This window comes from Coregonus lavaretus, assembly GCF_964263955.1.
Source record: "Coregonus lavaretus genome assembly, chromosome: 9".
NCBI classification, from domain to species: domain Eukaryota; kingdom Metazoa; phylum Chordata; class Actinopteri; order Salmoniformes; family Salmonidae; genus Coregonus; species Coregonus lavaretus.
The window spans coordinates 48731267-48745953 of NC_139996.1; the positions used below are offsets into that span (position 1 = coordinate 48731267).

The 14687-nt window shown below is 42.9% G+C and overlaps 1 protein-coding gene across 1 annotated transcript in view; it reads left to right on the plus strand.

Annotated features, from left to right (window-relative positions):
• mfge8b (milk fat globule EGF and factor V/VIII domain containing b) overlaps positions 1-14326 on the plus strand; it is a 53340-nt gene extending 39014 nt beyond the window's left edge. The window contains exons 4-10 of the mRNA XM_084169168.1: positions 3906-4019; positions 5981-6162; positions 6714-6869; positions 7330-7474; positions 10385-10587; positions 10989-11144; positions 11538-14326. Coding sequence (XP_084025294.1) covers positions 3906-4019; positions 5981-6162; positions 6714-6869; positions 7330-7474; positions 10385-10587; positions 10989-11144; positions 11538-11681 — 1100 coding nt within the window. The 3' untranslated portion in view covers positions 11682-14326. The remainder of the gene's footprint in view (positions 1-3905; positions 4020-5980; positions 6163-6713; positions 6870-7329; positions 7475-10384; positions 10588-10988; positions 11145-11537) is intronic.
• The last annotated feature ends 361 nt before the right edge of the window (positions 14327-14687 follow it).

A 14687-nucleotide genomic window follows, 5' to 3' on the forward strand; every position in this document is an offset into this window, starting at 1 on the left:
GCCAAGTGACTTGGTGTATAGGGAGAAAAGGAGAGGGCCCAAAACCGATCCCTGGGGGACACCAGTGGTGAGAGCACGTGGTGCGGAGACAGCTTCCCGCCACGCCACTTGGTAGGAGCGACCGGTCAGGTAGGACGCAATCCAGGAGTGAGCCGCGCCGGAGATGCCCATTTCGGAGAGGGTGGAGAGGAGGATCTGATGGTTCACAGTATCAAAGGCAGCAGACAGATCTAGAAGGACAAGAGCAGAGGAGAGAGAGTTAGCTTTAGCAGTGCGGAGAGTCTCTGTGACACAGAGAAGAGCAGTCTCAGTTGAATGACCAGTCCTGAAACCTGATTGGTTTGGATCAAGAAGGTCATTCTGAGAGAGATAGCAAGAGAGTTGGCTAAAGACGGCACGCTCAATAGTTTTGGAAAGAAAAGAAAGAAGGGATACTGGTCTGTAGTTGTTGACATCAGTGGGGTCGAGTGTTGGTTTTTTGAGAAGGGGAGTAACTCTCGCTCTCTTGAAGACGGAAGGGACATGGCCAGCGGTCAAGGATGAGTTGATCAGCGAGGTGAGGTAGGGGAGAAGGTCACCGGAGATGGTCTGGAGAAGGGAGGAGGGGATGGGGTCAAGCGGGCAGGTTGTTGGGCGGCCTGCAGTCACAAGTCGCAGGATCTTATCTGGAGAGAGAGGGGAGAAAGAAGTCAAAGCATAGGGTAGGGCAGTGTGAGCAGGACCAGCAGTGTCATTAGGCTTAACAAACAAGGATCGGATGTCGTCAACCTTCTTTTCAAAGTGGTTGACGAAGTCATCCACAGAGAGAGAGGAGGGGGGGAGGGGGGGGGGAGGATTCAGGAGGGAGGAAAATGTGGCAAAGAGCTTCCTAGGGTTAGAGGCAGATGCTTGGAATTTAGAGTGGTAGAAGGTGGCCTTAGCAGCAGAAACAGATGAAGAAAATGTAGAGAGGAGGGAGTGAAAAGATGCCAGGTCGGCAGGGAATTTAGTTTTCTTCCATTTCCGCTCCGCTGCCCGGAGCTCTGTTCTGTGAGCTCGCAATGAGTCATCAAGCCACGGAGCTGGAGGGGAGGACCGAGCCGGCCGTGAGGATAGGGGACACAGAGAGTCAAAGGATGCAGAAAGGGAGGAGAGGAGGGTTGAGGAGGCAGAATCAGGAGATTGGAGGGAGAAGGATTGAGCAGAGGGAAGAGATGATAGGATGGAAGAGGAGAGAGTAGTGGGAGAGAGAGAGCGAAGGTTGCGGCGGCGCATTACCATCTGTGTAGGGGCAGAGTGAGTAGTGTGGGAGGAGAGTGAGAGAGAAAAGGAAACAAAGTAGTGGTCGGAGACTTGGAGGGGAGTTGCAGTGAGATTAGTAGAGGAGCAGCATCTAGTGAAGATGAGGTCAAGCGTATTGCCTGCCTTGTGAGTAGGGGGGGACGGTGAGAGGGTGAGGTCAAAAGAGGAGAGGAGTGGAAAGAAGGAGGCAGAGAGAAATGAGTCAAATGTGGACATAGGGAGGTTGAAATCCCCCAAAACTGTGAGGGGTGAGCCATCCTCAGGGAAGGAACTTATCAAGGCGTCAAGCTCATTGATGAACTCTCCAAGGGAACCTGGAGGGCGATAGATGACAAGGATATTAAGCTTAAATGGGCTAGTGACTGTGACAGCATGGAATTCAAATGAGGAGATAGACAGATGGGTTAGGGGAAAAATTGAGAATGTCCACTTGGGAGAGATGAGGATTCCTGTACCACCACCCCTCTGACCAGATGCTCTCGGGGTATGCGAGAACACATGGTCAGACGAGGAGAGAGCAGTAGGAGTAGCGGTGTTTTCAGTGGTGATCCATGTTTCCGTCAGCGCCAGGAAGTCGAGGGACTGGAGGTTGGCATAGGCTGGGATGAAGTCAGCTTTGTTGGCAGCAGAACGGCAGTTCCAGAGGCTGCCTGCGACCTGGAACTCCACGTGGGTGGTGCGTGCAGGGACCACCAAATTGGAGAGGCAGCAGCCACGCGGTGTGGTGCGTTTGTGTAGCCTGTGCAGAGAGGAGAGAACAGGGATAGGCAGAGGCATAGTTGACAGGCTGTAGCAAATGGCTACAAAAATGCAGAGGAGATCGGAATGAAATGGGCTAAGCATCTGGGAGTGGAGAGAGCAGGGCCTCCCTCACCAAATCTTCTAGCTCGGAAACTAAAATTGTTTCACTGAACCACCCGAACAAAAACTCTCCCAACTTCCGCCTTTGGAAATCAGAATTGTTGTGAACCACAGCGGTTCAATGTTTAAAGGAGTAGACTCAACCCACTTTGTTCAGCTAGCCAACTATGACTCCATAGCCAACTAGCAGACTAGCATCCAATAACAATAACACACCGTTTAGCGCCAACACTTGGTCACAACAAACCACCAATATTGTGATATCACACTAAACAGATCATTCGTGTCTGTGTCAAGTTCCTTATATGACGCAGCAATGATTAGACGTTGGCTAGCTAGGACAAGTAAATTGTGGTTAGCTACTACAGTACAGCCAAATGGTCATGTTGGGTAGCTAGCAATGGCCACTGTGTCGACTCTGTTTGAAGAACGGCTAGCTAGCTAGCTTCGTGCTACAGCTGGCACGGCCGAGGACACTGCCAAGACACAGTAACTACCCACAACAACCCACGAAGCCTAGCTATGACGCCGTAGCCAACCTGCAAGCTAGCATCTATTAACACACAACTTAGCATCAACACCTGGCCACAACAAACTGCCAAGAGTGTGTCAGCACACCAAACAGACAATTCAAGTCCGTGTCGAGTTCCCTTCACAACGCAGCAAAAAAAAATAATAATAATAATAATAATAATAATAATTAAACGTTGGAACCAGCTCTCCAGCGTTGCTAATCGTTACCAATAGCTACCCGCTAGCTAGCTAGCCTCGTGCCTCGATACTAGTCCACAATTACCTATGGAAAGCTACTACAACCACAATACTAACCTACAATAAATTCAATACCTAACTACAGCTAGCTACCTACCTACGATCTAATACATGGTTAAGCAAAAGTTAAACGTTGGGTAGGAGTACATTACCGTTGGAACCAGCTCTCCAGCGTTGCTAATCGTTACCAATAGCTACCCGCTAGCTAGCTAGCCTCATGCCTCATCTATGAGCCTCATAGCCTATTTATTGCCTTACCTCCATAACTTGCTACATTTGCACACACTGTATATATATTTTCTGTTGTATTTCTGACTTTATGTTTTTTTTTTTTTACCCCATATGTAACTCTGTTGTTTTTATTGCACTACTTTGCTTTATCTTGGCCAGGTCGCAGTTGTAAATGAGAACCTGTTCTCAACTGGCTTACCTGGTTAAATAAAGGTGAAAAAAAAAAAAAAAAAAAAAAGTATAAAAAAAAATGTATTCACTAACTGTAAGTCGCTCTGGATAAGAGTGTCTGCTAAATGACTAAAATGTAAATGTAAATGTAAATGTCCTCTTGCAGTGTATGCTATTGAAACTACCCCAGCTAGGGGTAGTTCAAGGAATTGCATATAATTGGACCACACAACAGCTCATCTGAGCCATTGCGGCCATTGTTCAGAAATTATGTTGTTGCTGTTACTAATGGCTTTATCATAGCTCATTCGCATATAGTAAAATGCTGAACGTAGATTAAGGGAAAAAACGATAGGATGAAATCAAGAAACGACGTAATCTGAAAACCGTATGAAACTTCAGTTAATCATCCATTTTAAGTATGTACATATTTTCCGATTCAGTTTGGGGCCTGTGCTCAAAAAGCATCTCAAGAGTAGGAGGACTGATTTACGATCCGATCACCCCTGTCCATATAATCGTATTACTCATTTTTCTGTTATGTTGATTGTATGCCAGTGACTGATAATGGTCATCATTTCTCTCAACAGATGTGAATGACTGTTCCGGCCAGCCGTGCAAGAACGGTGGCTCCTGCAGGGACCTAAATGGAGACTTCAACTGCCGCTGTCCGTCCCCCTACGTGGGCAAGCACTGCCAACTGCGTGAGTACCATTCACTCACACACACACACACACACACACACTGGCTCTCTATTAGCCTTAGTCCGCCATGATATTGTTAAGAGCAATAAAATACATTAGGCTGAAAGTGATTAAGAAAAACACAATGTTAAAGGTCCAGTGCAGTCAAAAACGTGATTTTCCTGTGTTTTATATATATTTGCACTATGAGGTTAAGATAATATTGTGAAACTTATGATAATGCCCTTTTAGTGCAAGAGGTGTTTGAAATGTTAGCCTGTTTTGGTGGGAGGGAGTTTTGGCCTGCCTGGCAGTAAATTAGTTAATAGACCAATAAGAAATATAGTTCCAAACCTCTCTGCCATTAACAGCTAGTCTTCAGTTTTCAGCTTCCCACTCAGATCACTCCCAGACAGTCCTAGCTAGGGATGCAAAGGGACGGTATATTACTGGAAACTTCTAAGTTTACAAGTAAACTACCAGAATTTTTGTAATTTTCAAGGATTCTATGTAATGAGAAGTGTTCTCAACTGGCTTACCTGGTTAAATAAAGGTGAAATAAAATAAAATAATAAATATCTATCACAAGCCATCTAGTGGCCCATTTGGGTACTCCAGATTATCACAGGTGTCTGTAATAATCTCTGTCCCTCAGTGTGTGTCCTTATCACATGTCAAAAAAATGAAATAATTAATTAAGAATATTTTACAAATAAAAACTAGAATGACAAAGCTGTAAAACATTATCCTAAATATAAACCATCAATTTAGTGAATACCATTGTTTATTATGAGGGTTTCAGCATGACATTTCCTTTATAGATTTTTTTTAAAACGTTTATTCATTTTACTATGTCAATATATATTTGATAATGTTTTGGCGTCAAACTGTTGGCAGTTGTGAAAAAAGTCAATAGTTGGAAGAGTCGCAGAGTTAACTGAAAATAATGCCATTGTTGATTAGATGCTTTTTTCATTAATAAGACTGTTTTCTCTTGAACCATCTGGTCTATCTACTAGAAACAATAGAAAAAATAGGAAAAATATGCACATCCAAATTATCAGGTGCAAGACAGAAGAACGTATCAAAGAAAAAAGAAATGTTCGCAGCTCTGGTATGGTCCCATGGTGATTTAATCAGACACACAATAAAGACAATGTTTACTCGGATCAAAACGTTGCCTTTATTGTGCGTCTGATTAAATCACCATGGGAGCATACCAGAGTTGCAAGCATTCCTTTTTTCCTATCTACTAGAAACTCATGGACAATATGGACACAGATATAATAAATGAACACTATATATGAATCCATATTTGAAAAGTTATTAAAGTATAAATTAGCAAAGTTGCGATAGATTTCCATAGATTTTTTCTTAATTACAAATTTACTGAAGATTCCGGTAACTTTCATAAATTACCGGTAGCTTTGCAACCCTAGTCCTAGCAAAATTATTGCTTGAGAAATTGCTCTTTGCTAAGAAGCTATTTTGGTTTCTTTTTGACTATTTTATTAGAAAACAATCACAGTAAGGTACTTACTGTAATTGTTACCCAGAAATGATTTGATATTGAGATAAAAACGACTGCATTGGACCTTTAATGTAATTTGGGGACCGTCCAAAGCTGGCCCTGGTTGTTATTATGATAAATTGATGCTCTTAAGTAAAGGGGTTTGGATGCTTTAGATAGACAGTCAATACTTTTGTCGGCAAGCTTGAATCATGTAATGGCAGTGTGAGCCACTGTAGTTCAGTCAGTGGACTATGCATGGTTAGGGAGCAGTCTGCCAGATTTGTGGGGCATGTATGTGTACATATATGTGAAATAATAAACCAGACTAACTTCACCACACATTTTACCTGCTAGTTTCTCCTTCATTGCTTCACTCCCTCAACCTCCAGTCTCTGTGTATCTCTGTGTCTGTCTCTCTCTCTGCCTTGTTTGTCTGTTTTCTTTTTTCTGACCTATGTCTGTCGATCAGGCTGTATCTCTCTGTTGGGCATGGAGGGCGGAGGCATTGCAGAGTCTCAGATCTCAGCCTCGTCGGTGCACTACGGCATCCTGGGCCTGCAGCGCTGGGGGCCCGAGCTGGCCCGGCTCCACAACAAAGGCCTGGTAAATGCCTGGACCTCTGCCTCCCACGATAGGAACCCATGGATAGAGGTCAGTACAGTACAACAGGTTGGCTCCAACACCACTGTCTGGCTCGTGTTCATTAGGCACCAAATGGAAGAAAACTGACTGAAACCTTGAGAGACAAAAAATTTTTTGCATAGCAAAACAAATCTGGTGTTCCTTATGAACACAACCCTAATCTAGTCTAGAAAGGATATCTCCATAGTAAAGTGGCTTCCTCTCCCTTGTCTGCACTGATCTGAAAACATAATCATGGGGATAGGTGAAAGCAATATATTGTGGCTGCCTACAAGGTAATAACATTCACCTGTCTGGTTATTTCATATCAGTGCAGATGAAAGACGGGCAACAAGGAGATGCTTTAATTCTGACACGATTTAAAATGTGTTTAATTCTCGGAGACTCTGCTCATTGCATGGATGCATGTTTTTGGCGTGGACCTTGTATCCACATTTTTTGTCATTCCCCTCCATGTGCAGTGAAAGGTCCATGACTACAGGACCAATCAAAACGCTTTAAAAAAAACATTCTCTATTATATTGCAATAAATCTAACAATATGTGTTGTCCTTTGTGCAGATAAACATGCAGAGGAAGATGCGTTTTACGGGCATCGTGACACAGGGCGCCAGCCGCATGGGGTCAGCAGAGTTCATCAAGGCCTTCAAAGTGGCATCGAGTCTGGATGGGAGGACCTACACCGTGTACCGCCTGGACGGACAGAAGAAGGACAATGTGAGTTAACACGCACTCATGCACAGACGCGCGCACACACATACTATCACAATGGCTGTTGTAGAATTTGTACCCTCTTCACTGGGTAGTGAGCTTTTTTTGTGTTCTATTTAGGGAATAGGGTGCCATTTCCCTGTAAATGAATGAACGGCATAGATTGGTTGGGGGTGGTGAACTATACTGTTTACTATTTGATTCACTGTTTTGTAAAGCTCAGGTGAAATTCAAGTAATGCATTTTTTACTTCACTCACTCAAGTCAGTCTTTCATTACATTTTACATTTTAGTCATTTAGCAGACGCTCTTATCCAGAGCGACTTACAGTTAGTCAGTGCATACATTATTATAATTTTTTCATACTGGTCCCCCAGTGGGAAACGAGCCCACAACCCTGGCGTTGCAAACGCCATGCTCTACCAACTGAGCTACATTATTTTCTTAATTTATTATATTTCTCCAGGTGTTTGTGGGGAACGTGGACAACGACAGCACCAAGACCAACCTGTTTGACCCTCCCGTCATCGGCCAGTACTTCCGCATCATCCCCGTGGTCTGCCGCAAGGCCTGCACCCTGCGCATGGAGCTGGTGGGCTGTGAGCTCAATGGTAAACACACACACAAACACACGTCTACTTACTCACACGCTCACACACACACACACTGATAACAACGTCAACAAGCTGAATGGGGTTTGCTTTTCAGTGTGTGTCAGATGGTTACGTCACACAGAATGTTTTTAGTTTCACTAGAAGGTTTTTAGTTTTACCAGGTGTTTAGTTTTACCAGAAGGTTTTTGGTTTAGGTCTGGCTGAAACAGTGTTTCAGTAGTGTTAAAAAAACCAACGTTTGTTTTGTGGGAAATTATACTGTGGGAAATGAGTCTGATACAGTCTGACTCAGTACCTGTCCAGATGCTCATGCATACTCTCCACCTTGCATCAGTTATGTCTTGTTGGGGGAGGAAGAAAAACAATAGAAAAATGATGGACATATGGACATTTTTTGCAGCGTAAATATTGGCAGAGACCTGTCGTGTAAAGGATTCAAATAGGTTGGGATTGTAACAGGGAATAATATGCAAGTCATGTTCATCATCACAGCCTTGTTTCCCATGCCAGTAGAACTAGATGGATATTTTGGAGTGCCTTTATGTTCTCTCTGGTGTAACAACTTTCTGTTAAAAGTTTCTGTACTTTCTATTTGTTTTATAATGATGCCATGAGTTCTCGCCAACACACTGGCTTTGTTTAATTTAATTAAGTGAAACTGATCTGTCTGTGTGTGTGTGTGTGTGTGTGTGTGTTTTTTAAAAGTGGTCCAAAATGTCCATCTGTGACTGACTGTCAGAGCATGCTATGCCAGTTTGAGCTTGGTTATGGTATTTGCATGGCACCTTACACACATGCATGTTACACAAAGCATCCTGCAATACAAACCGCATGGTACACAAGTGACACGCTTGGGCATCTGACACGCATGCTGGTACTACTGTAGGCTTGCATGTTCTACACACAGTACGACTCAATGATGCTCAGCCAGACTACAAGCATGCTGCCGCATCCATCGCTCTTGCTCTCTCTCCCCCATTATCATTAGAGCCATAGATTAACATACTTCGGCCAACTCAGTTTGAGTTGAGATGTATCATTTGAATGGCGGGCATTTTGGCACCAAAAACCCCAAGACAATTGCATTCTCATTCTGCATGCGATTGCACTCTGTTTGCATACTTGGAATGCACATTTTTATGTCATCACCACAGAGCATTGTGTGCCAACATGGAAGACAGGTTGGCTGAACTCAATTCCCTATGGCTGTATAGCTGAACCAGGGTTTCCATTGACTGGCATCATTTTAATTTACCGGACCCATATGTATTGGGTGTATAACCTGATTAGAGCGTCTACCCACAGTGTTCAGAATGACAGAAATCACATTTCGATTATGGTAATGCTTCTTAACAGAATATGCAGGTCGAGGATGCAACAACATGCGTCCTAACCGAATTCCGATGCACACTTTGAAGACGTTAGAATAACTGTCCACATTTACTTTTCCTCAGTCAACAAGATGAGTAACGAACAGCAAAATCACAAGCCTATGTCAATTTACTATCCCCCATAGTAGAGAAGTTTACTTATTTTATTGGTCAGCTTGTCAAGAAAGAAATAGCCTATTCCAAACAGACTTTGGGACAGTTGTGGGATGATAGGTCCTAAATACATACAACTTGCAGGCCTAGGCTACATTCTTTTTTAGATTTTTTAAAGAATGGGTCTGATGCAGCAGATCAGAACGTTTAGCTTAAAATGTTGATAAACTACAGTATATTATTTATTCACATTATAAGCGCAGCAGTAATGCGCACAAGGCAGTAGGCTACGCGTGAATGTTCGTTCCATAATGCAATTAGCGGGAAAACACCATTTGTGAAAAGTTCATCGCACATGTTTCATGTGACCGAGATGAAAATATCCATTAGAAATGTTGAAAGAGGGGAGATCTAAAGATGCAAAAACTAGCTTGGGTTGCTAATATGACTAGGATTGTGCCTTTGGCTACTGGACAATGAAAAAGTTGATTTGAAATTAATAGCACATGAGAGAAATAGGCTACTGGTTTCAATGGCATATGGAAGGAAGTCTTTATAAAATAATTGCCATCACGGATATGGTCGGATTTTGGCTAGATACTTTGAAGCAAGGTAAGACATGCCTCATAATATTTAGTAAATATGTTTTCAAAATGCATACAGCTCATTGCAAAGTGGTGTGTGACGCGCTGATGAAGCCTGCCTTCTGTTGCCTATGCATTTGAATGGCAAATGGGTAGCGTGCTTCAATTACCAGTTGAGAAATAAAAATAGTAGCTCTTTTTAATCGTGGCCATCAACTGTTTTTAACACAGGATTGCATTTAGAATTGTTGTGCAATGACTGGGCTTATAAAAGCACATCATGTTTCACTCCAGCAGCAATGAAATAGCTTTTTGAGGAGCTGTAGCAGCATGCTCTTGCGCTGTCTGACAGATTTTCTGCGCAAAGGCTCTGTATATGTATGCTAAGATGCATAATGAATATACACACGCCAATTTTATTCCACTAAATTATGCAAATTAACCTATACACCGATAAGCATGACCGGTCAAATGTATTTACATCGACTGGTATTTTTATCAATGAATAGGATAAAAAGCCTTATTTCGCAATGGGATATTTAGTATTTTCCCGGACAATTGGCCCGCCGCAATTTTATTTATTGTTTTTTTCTACTTTTTTATTGTCCAAAAGCCGGCTATTACCGGCTAACGGAAACCCTGATCTGTACCGTATGGCTACGGGCTGTCACTACTCACTCCACCTCACCACAACTCTGGTCATCAATGGCTGTCATAATCCATGTGCTTTCACTGTGCTGCTAACTGGCTGGCTGGCTTGGGCCTTGCTACCCTGTCTGTCCCTTGTCTATCATACTTCTTTCTCTCTTTCCCTCCCGGTGCTCGTCGTCTCACTTCAGTGTATTCAAACATGGCAGGTTGCTCTGAGCCCATGGGCATGAAGTCGCGCCTGCTCTCCGACCGCCAGATCTCGGCCTCCAGCGTCCACCGCACTTGGGGCATTGAGGCATTCACCTGGCAGTCCCACTACGCCCGGCTGGACAAGCAGGGCAAGACCAACGCCTGGACAGCGGCCACCACCAACCGCTCCGAGTGGCTGCAGGTAACTGCAGGGGGTTCAGAGGGAACTGTGGGAAGTGGTGTGGGTCTATAGCTGAGGGAGATAGGTCAGAGTTGGTGTTGGTGGAAGTTCTGAAAGATTCTCTCTGAAAGTTTACTTTACCAACAAATTACTGACAATTTGTTTTGAACTCGATTTATCTAGGTAAGCCCAAGATGCTCCGATGAGACAATATGCATATTTGTCATGGTAGAACAGTGTGATGGGGAGATGTAGTGGGGGATACAGACAAATAAGGGCACAGATGAGAAAGTGGCAGAGACACAGAGGGCTCAAACCCCTGTCGCCAGGAGGATTTGTAGTCTGGAGTCGGCAGCGTTGCCACTAGACCAGAGTCCGGCTCTGAACCCTGCTTGTTCTGACAATTCCTTATTCTGTAACAGGTGGACCTGGAGTCCCCCAAGAGGATCACCGGCATCATTACCCAGGGGGCCAAGGACTTTGGGGTAGTCCAGTTTGTTTCTGCCTTCAAGGTGGCCTACAGCGACGACGGCCAGTCCTGGAGCATAGTCAAGGACAACGTCACCAGCACAGACAAGGTCAGTGGCTAAATCTGTCCCTCCAAAGTAGTGTGCTCTCTAAGGGTGTTCTTAAAGGGATGATCCACCCAAATTACAACCTAACATGTTTTTTCCACTAACCTTAAGTAGAGTTGATTCCCGTACCTTATGTATTTTGAGTGGAACATCCATTTAAAAGGGAGCCAAGCATGAATGTACCTACCAAATGTGTGCCTGCATACTAATATGGACCAAATTGAATTACTTTGTGGATATTAAATGTAGGGGTTATTGAGTACGGGGTTGAAACGCAAAGTCAACATGTCATAGGTTTAATGATGTTCTTTACATTGTATGATAGATGTTCAGTGTCTCCTGCCCTAACTAGCTTCCATCGGTTCCGTGCTTGTGATTTGGCTCCCCAACTTCCAGATCTTCCCGGGTAACAGCGACAACAACGTCCACAAAAAGAATGTGTTCGAGCCACCCTTCTATGCCCGATTTGTCCGCATCCTGCCGTGGGCGTGGCACGAGCGCATCACCCTGCGAATGGAGCTGTTGGGCTGCGATGAGTAGTCCCGTCCTCGCCCAAATCTCCTCCTCTTTCCCCGCCCCTCCTCCTCTTTCTCCTCCTCCTTTCCAAACCCTCCTGAGCCACGCCTGCACTGCCTTGCTCCCACCCGTAGATGGCAGCAAAACACCACGCCACCACCACAACCCTGCCCCGACTGGAGAAGGTACAAAATTGCCCCTAACCACTGATCTAGGATCAGATCTTGCTTCACCCACCTAATAGTTACAGGTAGGATTAGGTAGGGGTAATCTGATCCTAGGTCTGTGTCAGCCGGAACTACATGGACTCTGAACCTGTCCTTCCTAGAACAGGGCCTGTATTCAGCATTTTAGAGTAGGAGTGCTGATATAGGATCCGGTCCCCCCTCTTATTAATAATTATTATTTAAAGGCAAAACTGATCCTAGATCAGCACTGCTACTGTGAGACGCTTTATGAATATGGTCACAGAAGACTGAACCTGAAACCCATCGCTAGTGATGTACAATACAGTAGTAGCTAACTTGGCTGAGATGTTTTTCACCTGACCATCCAGAGACACTGAAGTGCGTAGTAGTGTTATTATCGAACACCCTCGTGTAGTCTTATCTCCTAGCCATTTCCTTGATTCTGCAGTGCTCTGGAAGAGATGCTTTTTGCGAAAGTTTTTGTTTGTGTTATATTTAGTTGGGCTTCTTAATCAGGTATATTCAAAGCCCAAAATAGTTCAATGCAATTTTAGTTTATTATTTTTTGCCAAAGGGAATCTAAAAGTGCAGTAATACTCCTACAGTGTGTGGTGTTGTTCTATAACTCGATTTACTCTGATTGTGATGTCTGTCCTATCATCATTTTATAAATGAATGCACTGTGGATTGTGACATCAATGTAATGCATTTATTACTAATTGACTAGTATTATAAAGTGACATAGAAAATAGGGGTTTAGCAAGTTGATGATGCTGCCAGATGTCTTTTTCAGATTAAGGCAGATACATTTTAGCCTGATCCCAGAGATGTTTGTGCTGTCTTGACAAACACGATCATAGGAGTTGGCTAGACGGCACAACAGATCTGGAACCAGGCAGATCTTTTCATATTGTATGTGCTACTAATGTCGTTATAACCCTTATGATACACAGCTCAACTTAATATGATGTAGTTTTTTCCCTTTAAAAGGCACTTTCAGAGTCAAAGCTGTATTATTGGTTGCGGAACCTCAAAGTTTTCTACATTAAAGAAATACAGCACAGATGTTGACAGACATGTACAGGTAACTGCCGAAATTAAGGAAACACTTGAGTAAATGAGGGATACAAAGTATATTGAAAGCAGGTGCTTCCACACGGGTGTGGTTCCTGAGTTAATTAAGCAATTAACATCCAATCATGTATAAAAATGCCCAGTTGCCCATTATTTTTGGCTACCATGGCTAGAAGAAGAGATCTCAGTGACTTTGAAAGAGAGGTCTCAAAGGAGCATTGGGGGCTTAAAGGGTGTGTGTGTGTCTCAGTCACCAGATCTCAACCCAATTGAACACTTATGGGAGATTCTGGAGTGGTGCCTGAGACAGCGTTTTCCACCACCAATCAAACACCAAATGATGGAATTTCTCATGGAAGAATGGCATTGCATCCCTCCAATAGAGTTCCAGACACTTGTAGAATCTATGCCAAGGTGCATTGAAGCTGTTCTGTCAGCCCCTGGTGGCCCAATGCCCTATTAAGACACTTTATATTGGTGTTTACTTTATTTTGGCAGTTACCTGTAGATTGAGTGTTTGAGAACAAAGATTTGTAATTCTACAAATCTGTCAATTCACTGCATAGGAGAGCAGTTATATGGCTTCCATAGGTTATCAATGGGCAATTTAGATTTTTGACAGACAATAGCAACCAAAAAAACACATTTCTGCCAGTTTTCTTCTGAGCTGGTTATCCTACCTAATGTAAATACTTTTTGTAAAAATGTGTTCCTAGAAGTTGTAACATGTAAATGTTTTGCAGCAGACCAATTAAATGCCATCCATTTATCACAAGAGGACCAAAATGATGCATAGAATTCGAAGGCTGTGGCCACACTGATAAGATAGAAAAGAAAGATCTAATTAAAAAGGATTTCTATGGTTGCACTGAACGTATGACATGACATGGCAATCTGCATATTGCTCCTAGGTCATAGCTAACATTGTAAAGCTCCCCCATCAATTATGAATTATGGGCTTGTGCAATAAGATAGTTTTGATATGAACAGCTGGAAACATGGGCGATAGATATCCTCTTTAAATGCATGTGAATAACGATGCATTTGCAAGGCTATGGATGGATTGTAGTGTCAAAGACTGCATTATATTTATGATCTTTGTAGACTGTTCCAAAATAGTGATATTATCTGATGTCTGCATGCATTGTATTGACTATAATTTCTTAGTTCCAACATAGAAGTTTTGATTATATTGTTTTCTCTGTACACTTTTCTGATTGTTCGTTCATCAGACTCTAGTTATTCTGGTTATTTCATTTCCACAATGTCCTGGTTTTAAATGATTCATGAAAAAATATACAATTGATATGTTTTTATGCGATATTATTAATATTGATCAGTTCTTGTTTTCGGTGTTTCTTAAGAGAATTCCCTTAACTCTCAAGACATAAATAATAAAGGATTTAAAATCAGACAGCTTGTATATTGTGCAGTAGCTAAACTGGTTTCAATTTCACTGTCTCCATTTCACCTTCATTGGATTAAAGGTGCAATCTGGGATATTTGCAGGCATTTTTGGTCATTCATATGGGCTGATCAAATTCCAGATTGTATCTTTAACCCTACAGTAACATTTAATCCATTAGACTTGAATTCATTTCAGACATTGTCACTTCAAAAGGAGAGGATCTAAAGGGCAGGAATCTTTGGATCAATTTGCCTGTTTAGCATTTTTACGCCCTGAAGGCTAATCTATCCTTCCTATACCATGGTATTATCTAAATCATTACCACCCCCCCCCCCCCCCCCCCCCCTGCAATTTCCTCCT